Below are 20721 nucleotides of genomic sequence, written 5' to 3' on the forward strand. Positions count from 1 at the left end.
GGTGGGAGGCTGCACTTGAAGAAACCTTTGCTTCAGGGGAACTGCAAGCAACACCTTGATGGTATCAGCTTGTAAAATGACAAGAATGGCCAGCAGGCAAAGCAGTGACATCTTGGCTGTCCAGAAAATGATTAAAGGGAAGCAAAGAAATGCTTTGCTTCAGCCATCAAATTCAGGACAGGAGCAGAATTTCCCTTCTGCACAATGGCTGCAGTAAATCTGTGCTCTGCAAACTCTGATCATGACTGTGCAGCCCAAGCCACCTCTAGAAACACCCCTGAAGTGCAGCCACCTCCAGGAGGGGAAGGCAGGCAAGGGACTGCAAGGTACAAGTGACAGTGCAAGGGTCACACTGATGGGGACCACAGACCCTGGAGAACTGCCTGAACCTCAGGAGATGAGTCCTGTAGACTCTTTAGTGTCCCTGCAAAGCAAATGGGATGCCAGCATTTAAAGTCTTGTCCCCACAAACATAATAATAATAATAATAATAATAATAATAATAATAATAATAATAATAATAATAATAATAATAATAATAATATTCAGCTCAGCTTAGCCAAAAATGTCACTTTATCTTTTTAGGACTCTACTTGCATCACAGGAATGTAGTTATGCAAATCCCAAAATTAGAGTCAAAAAGTAACACTCTGGGACAGTCAAACTTTAGCACATACAACATGAAGAAATATTGCAAGAGTCACCCTCACAGTGGTAAGTTCATGGCTCTGCTCCCACACTTCCTCCCATTTCGTAAATGCCATGGCCAATTTAAGTGAGCTACATCAGAACAAAATAATTTATTTTTTTTTTAAACAGAACAAATAAGATTATTAATATAATCAAAATACCTTAAGTTGGAGTTGGGAAAAAAAGAAAGAGAAAAGAAATGAAAGGAAAACCCTTAAAAGGAAATGGGACAAAATCCCACCCTCCACTGAGGTCGGAAACAAAACTGCTGCTGCCATCAGTGAGATCAGGATTTCATCCCCCACGTGGAAAATGGCCCTTTCTGTGCTGTTAAACCCAGCACCCACACACATGTGGATGTGGAAACAGCCTGGGGGGCCAGCAGAGCTCTGAGAAACAGGTAAAATCCTGACTCACACAAGGGGACTAAGGTGAAGGAAACACGCAGAGTGAAGAGGTGGCTGTACCAAAGGTCTGTGCAAATAACAGACCAGCAGTTATTCTGCTCAGTTATTATTGGTGGCATCTCTGACACCAGTTTCAAAACAGCAGTGGGAACAACAGTGCAGCAATCTCTTGAGAATAGTGCTGCTCAGTGTGTCAAAATCTTCCAAGCAGTTGTTGTTACACAAGCCTGGCACAGATTCAGCCCTGCCATGTGCAAGACAAATGGTTCATTTTTAGGGCATTTTAGGACTTTCAAAGCTTATAGGGAACGGTCTGAACGTGGGGTTGGAAAGCAGCAAAACTTCACAGAATGCAAAATGCCTAAAGCCACATTCACAAGCTGCCAAGGAGCACGATGTGGGAAGAGCAGTGAGACATCCTCCCACCACCTCTGCCTGCCAGAACCAGGAGCAGGGAGAGCTGAGCTGGCCCTGCCAGGTGTCCCTGGGGTGTCACTCACCAGCTGCCTCTGCTTGGGTGGGAGAGCAGGAGGAGGTGCCAGATCTTGAGGGGGGTCTGAGCTGGTGAAGGAGTCATTGATCCCATAGACTTCCCTGAGGTACTTGTTCTTCTTCTGGTAGATGTGCTCGTTCTGAGGGGTCTGGTAGAACATGGAGGGCTGTGGCTCTGAGTAGTCTTCCACAAACTGCATGTAGGCCATCACTGCAAGGCAAAGAGAGGTGGCACTCACTGTCCTGCTCTGCACACCCCAGCTGAGGGTCAGCAGGAAGCTGTTTGTCCTTGCTGCCATGCACCTTGCAAATCCAGATCTCCATCCTGCCAGCCAGCACACAGCAAACACCATCCCAGACCACAAACACAGCTCTGGAACCAGTGAGATCTCCAAACAGCCACTTGAGAAGTCTCTTTCACTGATGCTTAGCCCAAATCCTCACGTCATTCATGGTAATTCTGAGAATATTCCTCAACAGCTAATGCCCGAAGTCACCAAAAACCCAGAATAGTGTCAATCTGCTTTTTAGGAGTGTAACAATGCAATCCTGACAATAAATCTGTAATAATTCTTGTGCCTACAGTAAGTCTCATGTCTGCAGTCAGTAAGATTTCTAGAACCAGCAGGCATACAGTGTTTCTCCATTCTAGCAAGCTGATGAAACTGTTATCAGAGAACACCTACCTGTGAGCCTGGCTGTGCCTCTCCCCCAGCTCTTTAAATGCCACTGCCAATCCTGGCACAAAATACTTACAAAACACTTCTAAAAGTGCCACTGACCACGTGTTCCTACCTCCTCAGCCCAAATCCAACACCCTTTGCTCCCATCCCTTTTTAAAGCAACTTACCATCTCCAGTTTTCAAATTCAACTGATTCGCAAGCTTTTGTGAGATGTGGCTCAACAGAAATGTTAAACAGGATCAAACCTTGTCTAGAGGACCTTTCCATCTGTAAAATATTCCTTCCAAAATCTATTAAAAAAGCCCACACAGGTGAGCCTGGGCAGCTCTGACAGAGGATTAGTTACTGCTGCAATATTTTAGTGTTGGAGGGGGAGGATGACATCCAGTGCCATAGAAAGACTACTACAAACTTACCCCCATTATTAAGGATTAGAAGTGTACTGAATAATAGAAAACAAAGAAAAAAACCCCTTTCTGTACACCTTTGAGCAGGAGAAACAGATGTATTTCAGTGTCATGGGAAGGACTAACCCAGGCCTTCTTGTAAACATGCTGTCATGCACAAGGCACTGTGAGCATCCCTCCCTTCCTCCTGATAAACAAGCAGTTGTTGCTTTTTGTAAATCTGGTCATTTGGTGGCAATTTTTCATCTTCTGCTGGCATTTCAGTTGTACAGCTGAAAGGAGTGGATGACTTCAGTGAAAGCTATAAATACAACGAGCACAATGCAGGATTTGCACATCATGAAGTTGGTTCCCACACTGGCTGCAAGGCAAAGTCCTCTGTTCACCTGCCAAGGCAGACCCCTGGGCCAGCCTTCAAACAGGATACAGCCCTGCAAATGTGTCAGCAGGAAGGAGCTGCTTTGCACCTGCCTTGGGCCCCTTTTTTTCAGATTTCCTCTAATATTTTAAAGTCCATTTAGAAAGGGAGCTAACACATCTGCCCTTCCCCAAAAGAATTATAACCACCTTCCAAAAAATAGAATAAAGAAAAAAAAGAAATAATGAAAAAAAAAAAACAACAAACCAGGTTGGAGCAATGGGAGCACAGGAAATGGAGCTGATGGACTCCAATCCTGACCAGTAGCTCCAGCTGTCCCCACCCTGTGACCCCACAGTCCTGCCAGTGCACAACCTGTCCATGTCCTGCAGTACAGCCTGTCCTGCACAGCTCGGCCAGGGCTGCTGCAATTCTGACCTCCAGCTCTCCCTGCCACCCGACCCTTGCTCCTCTTCCTCCCTCACACTCCCTGCTCCTTCCCAGCACCACCTCACAGTGAATAGAAGCATGTTCTGGAATTACTGTCTCATTTGGAATCATGGTGGTGGTGCAGGAAATACAGAATTGCTAAAATAGTCTTTTCAAGTATCAGTGATTCAGTTGGCTAAGGTGCTCCTGTGCCCTGGAAAATGCCCTGGTATCACAAAACAACTTCAGGAGACAAGATCTAAAGAAGGCTGATGAAAGATATTTCTCTAGCAGCAAAACTGAACTGAGGATCAGGAACCCTTGCAGAAATGCAGAGGACAGGAGCTCGAGGGAAAGACCACATTTTGAGAGCTCATCAAGTGAGCAGGACAAAAGCCAAGAAGGCAGGCCTGGCAGTGCTGGCACAATGCAGCAGCCACTGCTGAATCCAGACCAACCCTTGGTGCTGAGTCACCTACAGAATCAGGGCTTCACTGAACACCCAGAACTGCAGACACCACTGGGGATCAGAGCTGTGAGCTCCTGGAACAGCCCCAAACTCTGCAGTGACACCACAGCTCAGAAGTGTTGGTGAAAAGGGCATCACATCAGACATTTGTGCAAAATTAAATCACTGCAGCTCAGGGCAGTGAGCCTGAATGCTCAATCTGCCTTAACTCAATCTGCAAGGGAATAATGAAGAGCTCTTTTATCTCAGCTCTTTATGGGGCTAATGCATCCCATTGTCATGGCAGCTCCCCTGCCTGGCTTGTTACAACTGGTCCTGGGCAGGTGAGCATGTCTCTGCCTCTACTTTGTCATCTTTGTTTTTAGGCAAAGTGAAAAGCAGTTGGGATGGTGAAATACAAACCTGGCACTGCAGAGTGCAAATCAAAACAGGCATCATTAAAATCCTGCCAATCTCGAACAGGAGAGTAAAAGAGCAAGAGCACTCCCATGGCTCCTGATTGCAAAGGGTCCTCTCTCCCCCTCTCCACTGTGGTTTTTAACAAGGCAGAAATTTAAAAGCAGATGGGAAATTACATCAGCAGCTCAGCTCAGGCTGCACGCCCTGCAGCGACTGTGCAGAGGGAGGGATGGGGGCTGCAGCTCCCCAGTGAGCAGCTGGGGTGGAGTGACAGTCTCAAGGCAGCACCCCAGGAGAAAAGGAGGCGTGAGAGAGAAACCTCTCCCACCACATGCCCAGTTTATGTCAGTTCTTAACCCAGACAGAAAATATGTGAAATTTAAAAAAACCATGAAATCTCAGACTGAGGCTAGAACACCTTCCCAACAATCTGCTTGCAGTGCCTTGACTGTCATTTCTGAAGGAGCTAAAGCTGCTCAGGGATTTCCAGCACACACCAGCTCTGCCCATATGGCAGAAGTCACAGGTGCTGCTCTCCCAGGGCCAGCTCTCCTGGAAGCAACACTCACCTGCAGGAGAGGACCAGGGGCTGCTGGAGTCCAAAGGGGTTATTAGGAGAGGATCAGCACTAAGGCACAGCTGCAATAAGGTGAGGTACACCTGCAATAAGGTGAGGCACACCAGCATCCCCCTGGAGGGCTCCCTGACAGCCCAACCCGACCCTGGGCCCTGCACAGGCACCACAGATTTGTGTGCATGGGCAAGAGCCAAAATAATGGACATTCTTAAGCTATAGCACACAGCAGAAGTCAAGGTCAATGAGGCAGTGGTTGCTGTCACCCCTGGGAGGAGAGCTGCTCCTCACAGAGCTGGCATTATCCGCTGGCTAAGCCCAGCCTGCCCTCAGCGTGGCTCCTGCAGTTAAATACCAGCTGCTCACTGGGCACCAGGCTGTGTTTTGTTCCCACTGACAGGGAGGGAAACATGAATAAATGCCTCACCAGTAGTTTCCAAGCTGTTTGGGGAAAGGATCTTGTTATTTCTGACTCTGGGCTCTTAATGGCAGAAGCTGTTCTGGGTCTGTGTCTCGTTCAGCAGGAGCACAGTGCTGGTGCTCAAGCAGAAGTCTGGAGTAATTTGCCCTTAGCACAGTAACATGTGCTCTTACAGCACAGTAAAATAACCATAACTCATGCCAGACTAAAAGCCCTATCACTCCTCTGTGTAAATTATACAGAAGTCAACTCTTGGAGGTCCCTCTGAGCACAGCTCACAGCAATGCACAAGGTTAACTCAAGCAGATCTTCTGTGTATTACCAATAAAGACCATCAGTGTCTCTGCTGCAACACTTACTGCCAGCTACCAAAAGATGACCCACAACAAAGGCACTACAACCAAGTCCTATCTGTGTTGTTTTTTTTTTTTTAACAAATCCATGCATCTTCTCCAGCTCCCAGGAGCTTGCTGAGGTTCTGGAAGCAGCCCTGTGTGATTACACAAGAACATCTACATGCATCAGCCTCTGGGCAAAAAATATCCTGGGTGTCACCACAGAGCCTGAGTAATGTTTGACTGGCCTTTTAAATGCTGAAAAAGTAAAACTTAGCAACCACAAATCCATGGTGTGATAATACTGTGGAGTAAAAACAACCTTAAACAAGTTCTCAGTGTCACACAAATGCAACTAAAAAATTTGCAGTGGTTGGGTATCAGCCCCTGGACTACCTACAAGTTTTGCAGCAAGGATACTTTATCAAATCATCAGAGTTGACAACACATTAGGTAACAGCTCCTACCTCTCCTAACAGTGCAATCTGATCAATACTCACAAAATTTCTGATAGTGCCAGATTACAATTAACTCTAATCCAACAAAGAAAATTCACACAAGGTCTTGGTACTGAGGTTAAAGTTGTGCTCAAGCAATAATGCAGATTGCTTTTAAACTTGTTGTCAACCCTTTGGCATCTTGTGTGATATCAGAAAACAAAGACATGGGGCTTAATGACACAAGCAAACAGCTCAGATCTCTCTTGCAAATGTCAAATTTCCTCTTACCCAAGATTCACCCAGGAATCTCCCCTCCTGCCTACGTGCACAGAGGTGCATTTCCCTGCATCCCTTCCAGCCTGAGTGGGGTAACAGCCATCCCTCATTAGAAACAGCAGATCCACAAGGATCTGACCCTGCACTGATGTGCTCTGTATCACAGCCCCTGGCAGCTCACACTTCAGGAGAGGATTTTGAACAGCACAAGCTGCAACACCTTTGCCTGTGCCCATTTGCTTCCTCTCTCTTGTCCACAACCAACCATCTCAGCCTGTTTTTTAGCTGATCTTAGTGTCTTTAGCTGCTTGATTACCAGAGAGGAACAAAAGAGATTTCCTGCATATGGGGACACTTGGATGACCCTCACTTTCAGGTGGGTCAAGCCTTGTGCTCTCAGTAAAATCCCTCAGGGTTACTCATGTGGACTGGTCACTCAGGGATAATGGAAATGCTTTTAGACAAGGCATATTTTTAAAGAAGTGACTGGCAGAGTGCACTGCATAGGAATAGAGAGAATAACCCTGACACCACATCCCCCTCTTACTCCCACCTTATCCATAGAATTGCAGCCTCTTAGACTGCTTTGGGTTGGAAGGGACCTTAAAGAATCCAGTTTCAACCCCCCTGCCATGCACAAGGACACCTTCCACTAGGCCAGGCTGCTCAGAGTGCCATCCAGCCTGTCCTGGAACACCTCCAGGGACAGGGAGTCCACAACCTCTCTGGACAGAAATTATTCTCAGTGAGAAGTCTACAAACTGCAGAAAGGAGCCAGAAGGCCAACTCAGCTCTTTGAAATCAGCTCTTCTCTTGGGCTGCCAGCCATGCAATGTGATGCTCTTCCTCCAGATCTTGTATTCATTACCTCCTCATGCAACTCACGGCTGCAAAGCCAGCCAGTGACCAGTACAGCAATATCTGCTGGACCTCACTGTGCAGGCCACAGCCTTCCCTGGCAGAGCACTGTGGCTGCCTGTTTGGCAAGAGGTTTCACATTTTTCAGCCATGAACATTAAGGAAATCAGAAGAAGGTCTGAGCTTGAGATGTGGTCAGGCCTGGTGTGCCAGGAGTCTGGCTGGGGACAGGAGCCTTCGCTTTTCAAGGCTGCTCGTTTTAATGATGTGGGAAATTCTCAGGCATCCAAAGGAAATGAGATCCTGTAGCAAAACAGCAGTGCTGGAGTCTAGTTAATAGTGTTGTCTTGCACAGCTATGTGGGTGCCTGTGCTCCTATTGCCAAGTAACTGCTCTGGCAAGGCTGGGTTTTGGACAGAAAATCAGTCCTTTCTCTGAGCTCCTGGAGAGGACCCAACTCTCCCCTGCAGTGGGAAAACAAAATTGGGGAAGGGGGGAGGAAACTGACTTAAAAAAGGAGAATAGAGCAGAAAGATCTGCAAGACAGAGTGCCTGAAAGACACATTCAGGTGAACAGAGAAGTAACATGGTCTCACCACAGTAATGAAGATGCTGTGTGATTCCAGATCCCTTGGGCCTGGATCAATCCTGGCCCCAGGAATCACCCCCTGCCCACCACAGCACTGACATTTCCCCTCCATGTCTTTGACATTGACCAACTGCTTTTGACACTCAGACTCAAATAAGAGCATCACCATGATTACCACTACTTAGTGATGATCAGAAGCGCAACAACTACAAGGTAAAAAATAAACCCCAAACAGAAACTTGCTTACTGTGTTTGCTTTTCTTCTCTGGCAGAGGTGGCGGCTTTTCTGGGTCACTGTTGGAATCTGGAGCAGCCAAATCAGCAATGAATTCCACTGGTGCTGAAGAGTTTCCTTGCTGGAAAGGCAGAACAGCAGCAAAGGGCGTGAAGGGCATTGAGGGGACAAGGACGGCGCTCTGCAGGTCATCCTCAGAGATGTTGTCATACTGGGATGGGTGCCTCTCATAGGACACCCTGCAGCCTGAGCTCTCTGAAGTCTGGGAGGCTGCACTCCTCCTCTTCTTCTCTGGTAAAGCTGGGGGAGTCTCTGTTGGCTGTGCTGCTCCTGAGAGGCTGCAGAGCTCCAGTGGAGGAGAGGTGCCCTGCGGGAGCTGGAAAGTGTGTCCATGGAAAGGGGAGCCAGACTCGCCCAAGGACTCTGGCAAGGGGCTGAGGACACTGGGCCCCTGAGGAGGTATCTGATCAGTGTTGGAGAGGTCCTGCTGCAGGAATTCATAGTCTGGATCATAGTGATCTGATTGATCTGGGTAAACAGAGGATGATGTATTAGTTTCTCTTTTACTGTTTAGACCTTCTCAGTTCTGTCCCTCCCATTCTATCAGTTAATTAATCAGTTCATTTTAATCAGAGTGGAACTTCGTTGCAGCTGGGACCATCTCTTTACACCTTCTATAACATCCAGACTTCATACAACTCATAATTAATTCTTTACACTAGCAAACAAATAACAAAAATTCAATAGGCAGACATCTGCAGACTTAATTTTTGCCATATTTATATTTTCTTTCCTAGCATGTAGAAACCACACTGCTTTAGTCTAGCAGGACTGTAATTTCTGCAGACAGGGCTGAAATGAAGAAAACATTCCACTTGAGAGCTGAATTGAGTTTGAGAACCATCACCTACAGCAAGGGAAACACATTCCCCTGGGCTTTTTCCTCTCTGAAATAGCTCTGCACTGAACTGCCTGCAGCAACTCCAAGACAGCAGCTGTAGTGCAGTGCATGTGGTCCATCAGCTCCTGCAGCTGAGCTCCCAGGGCAGGGCAGGCCCCAGCAGCCCCTCTTACCCAGGGTTTCACAGCTGGTGTTGCGGGAGCACTGCCCGCTGTCGCGGTCCAGCGAGGAGAGCTGCTCGTCAGACTTGCTCAGTTTGCCAATGCTGCTGCACGGAGACAGACGAGGAGACTCCCCCCCGTAGGAGTGGCTTCCACCTGACAGCCTCCTCTGGGCATAGCAGTCAACGTCAAAATCCTTCAGGACAGAAATTAAAAAATTAAAAACATCACATCATCGTCACTCTCGGCAGCTTGCTAGTGAGGAAGATGCAGCTTGAGGAGCAAAGACCTCCCAGTGCTGCTGGCTCTCTCTAAGCTCAGGGAGAACACAGAAACCCTCTGATACACTCAACAGCCCATGCCAGGGAGCTCTGGCTGCTCTTGATTTCAAGCAGGGGTTGCTGTGGCCCACACTGGACAGATGCTGAGATGACCAAGTTCTTCACAGCTGCCTGTGTCTGATGACTGTCCCAACACTGACACAAGGGAATGACACTGCAAGATCTCTCAGGACACACCCGGGCCTTTAGCAAATACTTGGTTACCTCACACAAAGAGAAAATAAACTACAATGAGATACAACTTTCTGTGCCTATGGCTATGGTCCCATTTCAGAAATCACCTCGAGCTTATTAACCTGTGAGTGAACCCCTCACTATTCCCACTCCATCAGAACATTTAGTGTGACTGTAGTAACAACTAAAGAGTGGCCACAGCTTTATCTGAGTCAGCCAAATGACTGCAGAGGCTCCCTAAGCCAGAGCTGAGGCTTTAGGGATGAGGACAAGATTTGATTTTTGTGCAATTTGATATGATTCAGGTCCTCACTGCTGAGCTAGTAAGTTCCTGAATGGGTAAAGCAAACCCAGCCATTTACAACCTCATAAACCCCAGACAAGCACAAGAAATGGAATGTGATTAACACACACACAACTTTCCCATTTTTCTACCAGAAAATGTACAAATTTCCCCAAAGCACCAGCAGCGGTCAGAGCAGTAGCTCAAACTACTGCTTGAGTTAAAAGATGCTTTAAATTGTGACTGGATGGAAACAGACTTCTGATCTCACTGAGAGTAAACCCTGGTGAGATGTCAGGGAGCTCAGCCAGCTGCTGTCCCCTGATCTACTGGACATGGAACACTCAGCCACTCCCATTCTCACACTCTGCCACCCCTCAAGGCAACAAAGTTTGTAGCAATTTGTTAATTATACACAACAACACTGTAAAAAAAAAAATTAAAAATTAAGCTGCCAACATTATTTATGACACTGCTGTTCCTGCCACTGCCACTCCCACTGCAGGCTGCCTGGGACGAGCAGGGACCTGCAGCTCTCAGCATCTCCCTGAGCTTTTCCTCCAGCTCACTCACAGCACTTTTCCCTTGGCTCTCACAAAGGGGTTATGCCATTACCTGTCTGTTGATCCCAACAGGTAAACTGGACCCACTGGTAGCTCTGCTCATGGGGGCCACCACAGCCACTCTGGTTGGGGAAGGCGCCGACTGACGTTTTTTAGGGGGCAATGCTGGTGGAGGGCTGCAAGACACAACAGGAATTGATGTTTCCATCACTCTTCCAGAAAAAAAGCACGATTTTCAGAGGCTTCACAAGGTACTTTCCAGAAAGCTTTTGTCAGCCAGGAGCTATTCAGCAAAATGTATCCACTAAAAATATCGATTTAAGAATATTCTCACAGGAAAGGTAATTCTCCTGTTAAGTCATTTATTTTTTAAGGTTGGTATTTCTCAAACAGAAACAAATGCCGCTGTAAATAGTATTTTTAATGGAGCTAATTAGCATGGTAATTATTTCTTAATAAAAGCAGTGAAAATCCAAATTAAATGTTTTGGTTGACCCAAATATTGTTTCCATTCACAGAAGTCCCTCCCCCTCCTCAAACCTTCCAGATCTGAAAAATGCTCAAAGTTTCACAGATTTACAGGACAGGAAGATTCTCTTTTTTGGTCTTTGCTTTCTTGGTAAACTTCAGGGAACAAAAGGGTCAGAGTTGCTTTCACTGTGCACTGTGAGGGCCCCCTGTTTTGGCATGAATCTGTGTCAGACCCACACATTTACAGTAATTTGTGAGAGTTTAACCCTTTGACTTTTAGCTTTTGCTTCTAATGACACATAATTCTGGTAGTCATCAAGCCTGAGAAGTTCCCAAGAGCACACGTAGTCTGTTCTTGGAACATACCACGAAATTTTTATATAACCTTTGAGAATTCATAAAATACACAGAAATGTGATTCTTTTTGTCAGCCACAGCCACGTGTGCAAATTACCACAACACGTATTTTTCACACCAGCCATCAGCACCAGTACTAGAGAAGAAAAACAACACACACACACACAAACCTGCAAATTGGGGGTTTTCTCTTCCTCCTCAAAATAGAACATAGAAACTCTTATGTGGTTACTCTCAGAACAGGGTAGGAACAACGAAGCACAAGGGTTTTTTCACACACTCTTGGCTTTCACTCTTAAGCTGATAGGCAAAGCTGAACAACCTGGCTGTGCAGGACAGATTGGTAACTGCCCCCTGAGCTTAAAGGAACATTTCCCATGGGATACAGCAGCCCAAGACACTTGCACAGTGTGGAAATCACACTGTTTTATGAGGTTATATGGATTTATGTGATGCCTCTCATGTGTGGGTATCAGGGCATGGAATTATCCTCACAAAAAAAAGAAGGAAAAGACACAAAGAAATAATAAGAGAGAACACAAAGCAGAGTGTAGGAACAAGGAAAAATTGCTCTGGAGGACCGGAAATTCAAAAGCAACACTAACCCTCCTCTCTTGTGCACATTTTGCAAGATTGTTTAAAAACCAACAGGCTGCTAAGAGGCACTGGTGCTCTTTGGTCAGCTGGCTGGGCAGTGTTACCTGTTCTCTGCCACACGAATGCTGGGCAGAGGGGGTTTAGGAGGGGCAACTTCTTCATCCATGGAGTCAGTCAGCAGCTCGTTGGATTGAGTCATGTTTGTTGTTTTGTTGAGGATCTCCATTTCTCGGTCTGTAAGGGGAAGTTCTGATGGGCTGCAACATGCAAAACACAGATTGTAGATCATAAACCACAGCTGGAACACAGCCCTGACAGATTCAAACCTATTTTAAATCATGTGCTATTCAGACAGACACCCAGAGCGGAAGGCAGAATTTGCATCTGCAGGTGGAATTCCATGTATAATCAGAGCTCAGAGTGCATGTGACACAAAGGTTGTTTCACCTTGCCAGATTTTGGTGTCTGTCCTATCACAGCATATTCTCTTTTAGTGATCTTACTGAAATGGATGGGGGGGCTACATAAAGAACATTACACCACCCTCTGTGCAGAACAGCTGAATGATTTAACTCAACTGTCAGCAGTCAGAAATGATCCCTTCTACATCAGTGCTGCCCACAGAAGAAATCAGTGACCCACCTGTCAGATTTACATGCTGGTAAACTGGGTTTAACTGGGCTTGTGGGAGAGGGATGCTCCTGCTTTTCAATCGTGAGTCTGACCAGCTCCTGATGGAGGGAGAGAAGAAAAAGAGAATAATCAGAATGAATAATCATTCATTGCTGAATGCTACACTTAAACATCCCAGAACACAGAGGGAAGCTACTGCAGTGAACTCTTGGTTATGGTTTAATGATGGTGTGGACACAGAGAGAGCTGAGCTGGGTGTAAGTCTGGTACAGAGCCACACAAATGATGCAGAACAGCTGCTAAGGAGCAGCCTGCACCCAGAGGAAGTTTTGGCAGTATTTGAGTGAAGTTCATTACCCTGACTGTATGGGGATTCTGCACAAACCCACATGTGTGTCTTTTTGCTATGTTTCCTCTTTCCTCTGTCTCACTGTTCGAGTCCACACAACACCCTAGATAATGGTAAATTGGCTTTACATACACATCTAAGTACCAAACAGTCTTACCCAGTGGAGTACTTCATCTAGCCAAAACCAACATTAAAAAATTGCTTTATATTTTATAAATAAGAATGTATTTGTTTCAAAAAGCAAGTTTTCTGTAAAATGCCCCACCAAAAATGAAACAGAGAACACCTTCATTAAAAGGCCTGCTTGCCCTGAAGCCACCTTTTAACACATTAGCAATAGAAGACCTAATCATTCAAGAAGCTACTGCAGTGTATCTGTTATAGGCAGATAAGGCTCTGGATAAAGAGATAAGGGCATGATAATCCTGGACTCTAAGTCTGCCAGCAGTCAAAGCAACAATCATTCACGCCAGAAAGACAGAGAGAACATTTCATGGATGTCTGAGGCTGACAAATAGATCTCCTGCTCACTGATACAAACACATGCCACTCTTACAGGCAGCCTGGAAAACTGGCACTGCTTCCTGCCTCTATTGGCTCCCCAGCATATTACACAAAGGAAACTGAAAGGGATCAATTTTAATTGTATTTATTTTAAAGCAGCTTGAAGTACAGTGTCATCATTCCAGTATCATCTTTGTGTCCTTGTCTGTGGAGCTTGGAAACAACTGGCATTGCCATCATCCCTCTGAGGAAGGAAAATACTCCAGTTCTGGCCCTTTTACATCAGCATCAGGCTCTACTGAAAGCTGAAATCCCATGGGTTAACACACACACAACAAGAAGAGTAAGGAGCAAACACCATCCAAGTCCACCACATCTGACTTTGGTCTCCATGCTCTACTTACACTCCTGGTGTGAGCTGGTGCTCCAACACAGTACACTGTGTTACCCAAAAACTCAGCTCTCCAGAACATCCCACACAGGGGGGAGGAAGAGGGAGCACAAACAGATGTCCATGGGGACTAAAACTATGAAGATGTGGGACAGAGAGCCCTGGTGGGAACAGTGTGTTCTGAGAAGTGTCCTGATGAGAAACATCACTTGACTCTTTTGGCTGCATTTGGCATCATGGAGCTGAGTGATGACTCAATGGATTGCCACCTTTCTGCCCTCTGGACAAAATTCCACTGCTGAAAATGTTTTTGGAGATCCTCATGCACTTTAACAGACTCAGGGTTGGACCCTGTGGGCCTCTGGGGTAGTGGCCAGCGAGGACTGCAAACATCCAGGAGCACAATAAGGGAAATAAAATGTATGGGCATTCAAACCAAAAGCCAAAACACTCCTTAAACATCCCCCTGAGAAGGCTATGGAAGGGAAAGTGTAATGTCTCCTTTTCCTTCACCTGAAACCAAAGCCAGGCCAACACTGCAGACTGTGGTGGTGGCTGTGCTGCAGCAGCACTCAGGAGCCCCACTCAGGGCTGAAGTGCTCAGTTTTCCTATTTTGCCAATCATAATGGACACAAAGTTGTCTACCACATGGAAATGTAGGTTAAAATGGGAGAAAACCAATCCAATTTGGCTCAAAAGTATCTTCAGAATTATTCAAACCATTGGGACTGGCAGGGGGGAAACCTAAACCACCTTCCAGTGGAGGCACCAAGGCCTGACTGCAATTACCTGAGAGGATCACTTTCCCTTCCAACTTGGACAAATATCACCAGACCTGAATGTTTCTCCTCTCTGCTATCCCCAAATGAGAACTAGCATCTGGAAATCAAGCCAAAATCTTTAGCGTACACACAGAGGTAATGTGCACACAACTGAGCCAGATGCACATTATGCTATTCCTTATCAGCAAGGAAAGAGATTCCTGCAGCAGTAATTAGAGATAATTAAAGCCTCTCTACAAACTATGCTACTTCAGCAAGCTGAAAATTCCACAATGAGATGGAGTTTTGAGAAGTTATGTAATCAAACCAAGGATTTTTTTTCCCTGCCTAGCAAAGCCCTAAAACATGAGATCAAAATATCAAGTAACAGAGGTGAACAAGAGTCTCCTTTATGTTTAATTCTGAAAATAAAGAAGTAAGCATTGAAATGTGGAAGTGGATCTTGTGTGATCTGCCAGAAAAACAAAACAGGCTCTGCTGTGGAGAGAAGTGTCCATCTTCTCAGTTCTGCTTCCATCAAATGTGGCTAGGCCTTTCTAAAATAAACTTTGTTCCTTGCTGTGCAGGAGGTGAAAGCCTGCTGCTTCCAAATGCTGACCTCTTGATGGGCAAATACTCTCCCATCTCCCCAGACAGCCACACATCTGCTCTAAGGCTGACCAGACATGAGCCAGCTGCAACTGGAAGGCCAAAATAACTCAGTCTAAGAACAAAGCAGAGACTGATTTAGCCATGGTGCTGAGCAGGGCTGCAGAGCCCAGGCTCAGCACTGCAAGGACACGTCCATGCTGCTCCCAGTCTGGGCTGCCTCATGAACAGAACCAAGACCTTCCCCAGTCCCAGAGCCTCTCCCAGTGTGCAGAGGACACAGCTCTGGCTGAAAGGCAACAGGTACCAAGGGTTTAAATACTGCTTGAAGTCAAAGAACAACTCCCAGGTTGTGTGTCCAAGCCTCCTGCCATGAGACCACACAGCTCTGATGCAGATCTGGGGATAACACATCTCTAACCTGGGATTGTGCACATTCAGTCAGTGGTAACTCACCATTTGCTGGGGAATTACAGCACAGATCTTCACATCCTCCAAACTGCTGCTGAATTCCAGACTAACAGCAGCTGAGATTTTAGATTTAAACTCTTTTCCTCTCTCCTGCTGTGCAAATTTAAGACCAGCTTTACTTTTAAAATGTGTAGCTTAAAGTTAAAGAGCATATTGTGCAAAATAATCCCAGAAAATCCATCTTCTTTAGGTGCTAGAAATTATTTGTTTCAAAGATATTTATTTAAAAGGCTCATAAAGTAATAGCAGATTTTAGTATCTGTCTTTGAGTGACATTAAAGAGATATCCAGATGATGCAGACACCAAACCAAGAGGCCTGAAAATGTGACAGTCAAAGCCTGGGAGATTCACTTCATTTTTACATTTGGCTCCATTTAATAAAACTGAGTCTGAGTACAGTGAAAGGTACCAGTTCCTGATACATAACTCCAGGTGAAGCACCTGCTGCAGCTCTTAAAACTCTATCCCAATTTTTCTTGGGTAGTTGATTTAAACATTCCCCTTTAAAGATTTAACTTCTCTACAGTTTCCCAGGAGATAAGACAGTCTATCCACTGGTGCCCTAAGCCCAGATCAACCAAACTTTATCAACAGTGCTAGGAGAGGTGAGTGATCAGCCCAGGGACACAGAAATCATGGGTACAAGAACCTTCCCAGGCAGGAGGAAAGCCCACAGCTTTTCCAGGGTGGAACGGGGAGGGAATGCTACACACAGGTCTGACAACGGATACAAAGGTTTCTGTTAAACGTTTCCATTAGCAATGTAAAACTCATCTCCAGAAAACTGAGTTTAGCTCATCACCTGGTTCCACACACCAGCTGCTTAGAATGGTGATGTATCACTGACAAATCCCTTGAAATTTCTCTTAAAAGATGGAGTTGGAGTCTTTCATTCTCTGTGGGCACTGACAAGGGAGCATTTTCATTTTATTTTGCTGAGACAGAAAATGTGCAAACCACGTCTTGTAATCTGCAGGGGAGACTGGGAATGACTTGGTGAAAATTTAATGCAATACTGAAGAAAGATCCATTGCTTCTTCCAATTCATCCAAATGCCAGGATGAGCATGCCAGAAGTTCACATTCAGAGCCAAACTGTGCTAGTCTTTAGCCAGCACTCCAAAGAGGAACATTTAACTTATGGAACAGTTGATTTAAGGGGTAGTTTACTGAAGGCAGAAATAGGACCTTCATATTTTGCCTGCACTTAAAAACCTAGAAGAGATTAACTAGAAGAAGTCTAGTTTAAACTGGAAGAGGTCTAGTTTACACAGATCTCTTCTAAAGTACATTATTATATGCTCTTTATTATAAAATTTACAATGTCCCATGTACCTTGACTCCATCCAGAACAGCTTTTATGACATCCTTCACTGTTGTGACCATCTCCTTGTCCTCTGAATTCACCCCCTCCAGCATCACCTGATCAGACCAGCGGATGAGGTTGGCCAGGCTCTGGTACACTCGGCTGTAGCAGGATGAGATGGCAGAACTGCACAGCAGGAGAGGGAGCAGTTGAGGGAAAAAAAAAAAAAAAAGAACAAAAAGAAATTTTGGAGATGTTATCAAATGTTAGGAGAGTGAGTTTCACACCGTGCATTTCAGTGCTTTGCTCTCTGACACTCAGAGTTTGTGTTGAGCGGGTGACAAAGCTCAGGCTGCTCCTCCAGTGCAGCTGCTCTCCTGTTCTCTAGCACCAAATGAAGACAGCGTGAAGGTACAAACCACCAACAGTTCATTCCCAAGTATCAGAAGGAACTATCTAGGATGCAGGTTAACACAGCAATGCAAAAAAAATTTCTTTCCATCTTAATTTACAGCTCCATCCTATGCCTTAATGTTAAAGATAAGTATTCAAGCCCTACATTTAAGTTTAAGCTATGTTATTTCAGTATTATCCTTCTTCCTTATTAGCTCTCCCCAAAAACCACCTTGGACCACTGAGAGCTGACTCTATTCATTCCTTTACAAATCACTGCCTCACTGTTTATAATGCCTGAAAACATGTAATTAAAATTACTTCTTTAGAGAAACTGAACTGAATGAATTTCAGGTTTGAAAGAGGAAGGGTGTTGCTTTGTTTTGTTTTTAATGGGAAACAGAATTGAAGCTATTGTTCTGAAGGGGAAGAAAATAAAAAAGAGTTTTGGAAGGATGACAACTTTAAATAAAAGTTAACTGTAACAACAGTGCTCCCAGGCATTTTCCTGGCCATTCTGAAAACACTGACTTCATTACTAAACAAGGTGTGTTAACAGCACTGCTGATGGCAACGCTTCAGCAATTCTTCCTCACGTTAAATCAATTTCAAACTGCATCAAAACCATAAACAGATAAGAGAAGGTGTAATCTTGCAATCATTACTGATACAAGTTGTTCCAAATCTTCCCATTTCTCTCTGGTATCCATTCTGCATTGGCTTAACTCCAGTAACTTCATTATCTGTGAGGAAAGAATCAAGCCCACGAGCACCAATGAGTTTATTTAGGTGAATGAGGTTTGCAGGGCTGGGGGAAGAACTACTGTCAAGTTTCAACCAGGGAATACAAACAATGGCAAGAATTTGATTGTTTGGTTGTTGTTTGGGTTTTTTTTTTAAGGTTTGTTGCTTGCCATTTGTTCTCATTTCAAATGAAATTAGCTTGGTAGGAGATATTTCCTAAACAGGGCCCTCCCCCATCTCTTTCTAAGGCTTTGATTTCTTTGCCATTAATCTTCAGTCTGCTTCCTTCTAAGGAGGCAGTAATTGAAAGCCCATTTTGTGCAAGATTTAATTACTTTTTTCCTTGATGCAAATGCTTCCCCTAAAGCAAAAAGAAGTCCAGCAATAATTGTAGGGCTTTCTTTGTCACTGACACAAGTCTTGCTCACTTTTCTTCCCATCAGAGTCACCCCTTTGTGTCCTGCCACAGGTAGGGAGAGAAGGACATGGCTTTTTGAGAAAACCAGATCCCCTTTTGGGTTTTTTGGGAGGCTGAGCAAGGCAGGGCATGGACATGGGATCTGTGCTTTAATGCACAGTGTTTCCAGAAAGAGAAACTTATCACTGTGTAGAGGACATTCCCATTTTAACAGATTTGCTTACTGTGGTTCAACAGATCCAACCTCAACTGGATCTTACCTGTCCCAGCCACAGGTGTGACACTCACCCATTTCCTCCTTCCTTTTGCCAGAAGCAGCCCTGGCCTCAGCACTGGGGCCAAACACAACTGAGCATCTCTGTTTGCAAAGTATTTGGCACCCAGTGCTACCCCAACTACATTATAAACCTTCCCTGTGCCAGCACTGAAATAAGCATCTTGAAAGAAAAAAAAAAATTGGAGCTATTTAATGGGAAAACAAACAAGAACAGCACAAAAACTGGCAGGATTTCAGGAACCAAACACCTGCATTTCTCTGCTTAGTTCTGTGCTTTTCTCTGTGTTAACTTTGCTCTTTCAGTATTATTCAACAATGCTTGTTTGTTTTCTGTAAATCAATTGCTCCAGCATCCACGGGATGAACACCAACAATATCTCTGTGGCTTGGCAACACCACAAATTCTTATAAACCATGCTGAGCTTGGCTTTGGCAAATTTCTACTTCTTTCCTGGCTTCAAACCCACTGCCTAACTGGTAAAAACGTAATACACATAATCTGTTAAAACATAAAACAATAATCTGTTGAGTGAGGCAGGAATGAACTTGGACTGGTTAATCTGCTGAAGTACATCTATTTACTTCTGTATCTGATCCAGCAAAATCCAGAAAAAGCAGTTAAGAGTGCAGGCTCAGACTTCTGTAATATCAGGGTGGATAAACTGAGCACAAAAAAGGATTACTTTGAAGATAAACTCTTTTTTCAGGTGAAGCTATTGGATTTGTTAGCTTTTAGGATACCACCATAGACTGCAGAAACAGGAATAGCATCTGAAGAGAATCTCCCTCTGGAAAACAACGAATTTCCAAGTTTATGCTAAGAACCATCCCTTCCTCCACTCTGAAAGCAGCCTGATTTGCTTTATCTTTCCATGGCATGAGCTTCTTCACAGCAGGGAATCTGCTTTTAAATGAAAATTAATTAATAAATTAATCTGCAAATAATTAAAATAACAACAACAACAACAACAACAACAACAACAACAACAACAATAATAAATAAATAAATAAATAAATAAATAAATAAATAAATAAATAAGTCTGAAAATAATTAGTAAAAACAGGAGTCACTTCACCAGCTTCTCCTGCCATGAGGCTCCTCAGATGAAGCAGGAACCTGTTGGTGTGTCACGGCCCCAAAACCCCAGGAATAAACTCACCTTTGCTGGATTCGTGGGTCAGTTTGCACCAAGGGCAGGATGGCTTCCAGCACTTTACTGGCTGAGCCTGGCAGCATCTCCAACACTTTGTTATCAATTGCCATTTTGTCCACAATAGTCTTAAAGTAGCGCAGTGCACTGACCACCTCCTTCTCCTTTTCCTCTAGCCATGATACATTCTGAAGAGGAGGGAAGAAAAGGAGAGGTTTGTTAAAATTTCAGTATTTTTAAGGGCAGGGTTCCTTTAACAAACCCAAAGTTTGGTGACACTGAGGTGTGTTTGAGGAGGAGTGGAAAAACCTCCTTTTACCACAAACACTTTTAAATTGAATTACTACTCTTTCAAAGGAATAGTCAGTGCAAGATTACACCCCCACTTTAACCTTCAGAATTACCTGCATTCCAAACTGAAGGCTGATCTTGATCAGCTTTAGGCTAAGATTAGCACCACTGATGACATCAAGGACATTGCTTTGAAACCCACACCCTAAACTGGGACAGAATGGTTTGGGTTGGAAGGGACCCTAAAGCCCATCTCCACCCCCTGCCATGGGCAGGAACACCTTTCACTATCCCAGGCTGTCCAAGCCCCATCCAACCTGGCCTGGGACACTTCCAGGGATGGGACAGCCAAAGTTGCTCTGGGCACTCTGTGCCTCACCACCCTCACAGGGAAGAATTTCTTTTAATATCTAAACTAAACCTGCCCTCTGTCAATTGAAAGGCAACACCCCTTGTCCAATTACATGTCCTTGTAAAATACATGAAAACACCCAAATAAACTCCACTCTGA

The 20721-nt window shown here is 44.9% G+C and overlaps 1 protein-coding gene across 6 annotated transcripts in view; it reads right to left on the minus strand.

Annotated features, from left to right (window-relative positions):
* Positions 1 to 20721, minus strand: part of RAPGEF1 (Rap guanine nucleotide exchange factor 1) — an 84913-nt gene that overhangs the window by 28841 nt on the left and 35351 nt on the right. For all 6 annotated transcript variants that reach the window (XM_077189039.1, XM_077189038.1, XM_077189037.1 and 3 more), the window contains exons 3-10: positions 19929 to 20107; positions 16966 to 17122; positions 12554 to 12642; positions 12016 to 12168; positions 10539 to 10662; positions 9138 to 9321; positions 8076 to 8591; positions 1598 to 1800 (exon numbers count right to left, since the gene is read on the minus strand). In XM_077189039.1, coding sequence (XP_077045154.1) covers positions 1598 to 1800; positions 8076 to 8591; positions 9138 to 9321; positions 10539 to 10662; positions 12016 to 12168; positions 12554 to 12642; positions 16966 to 17122; positions 19929 to 20107 — 1605 coding nt within the window. The remainder of the gene's footprint in view (positions 1 to 1597; positions 1801 to 8075; positions 8592 to 9137; positions 9322 to 10538; positions 10663 to 12015; positions 12169 to 12553; positions 12643 to 16965; positions 17123 to 19928; positions 20108 to 20721) is intronic.

This window comes from Agelaius phoeniceus, chromosome 21 (assembly GCF_051311805.1).
Source record: "Agelaius phoeniceus isolate bAgePho1 chromosome 21, bAgePho1.hap1, whole genome shotgun sequence".
In the NCBI taxonomy this organism is placed as follows: domain Eukaryota; kingdom Metazoa; phylum Chordata; class Aves; order Passeriformes; family Icteridae; genus Agelaius; species Agelaius phoeniceus.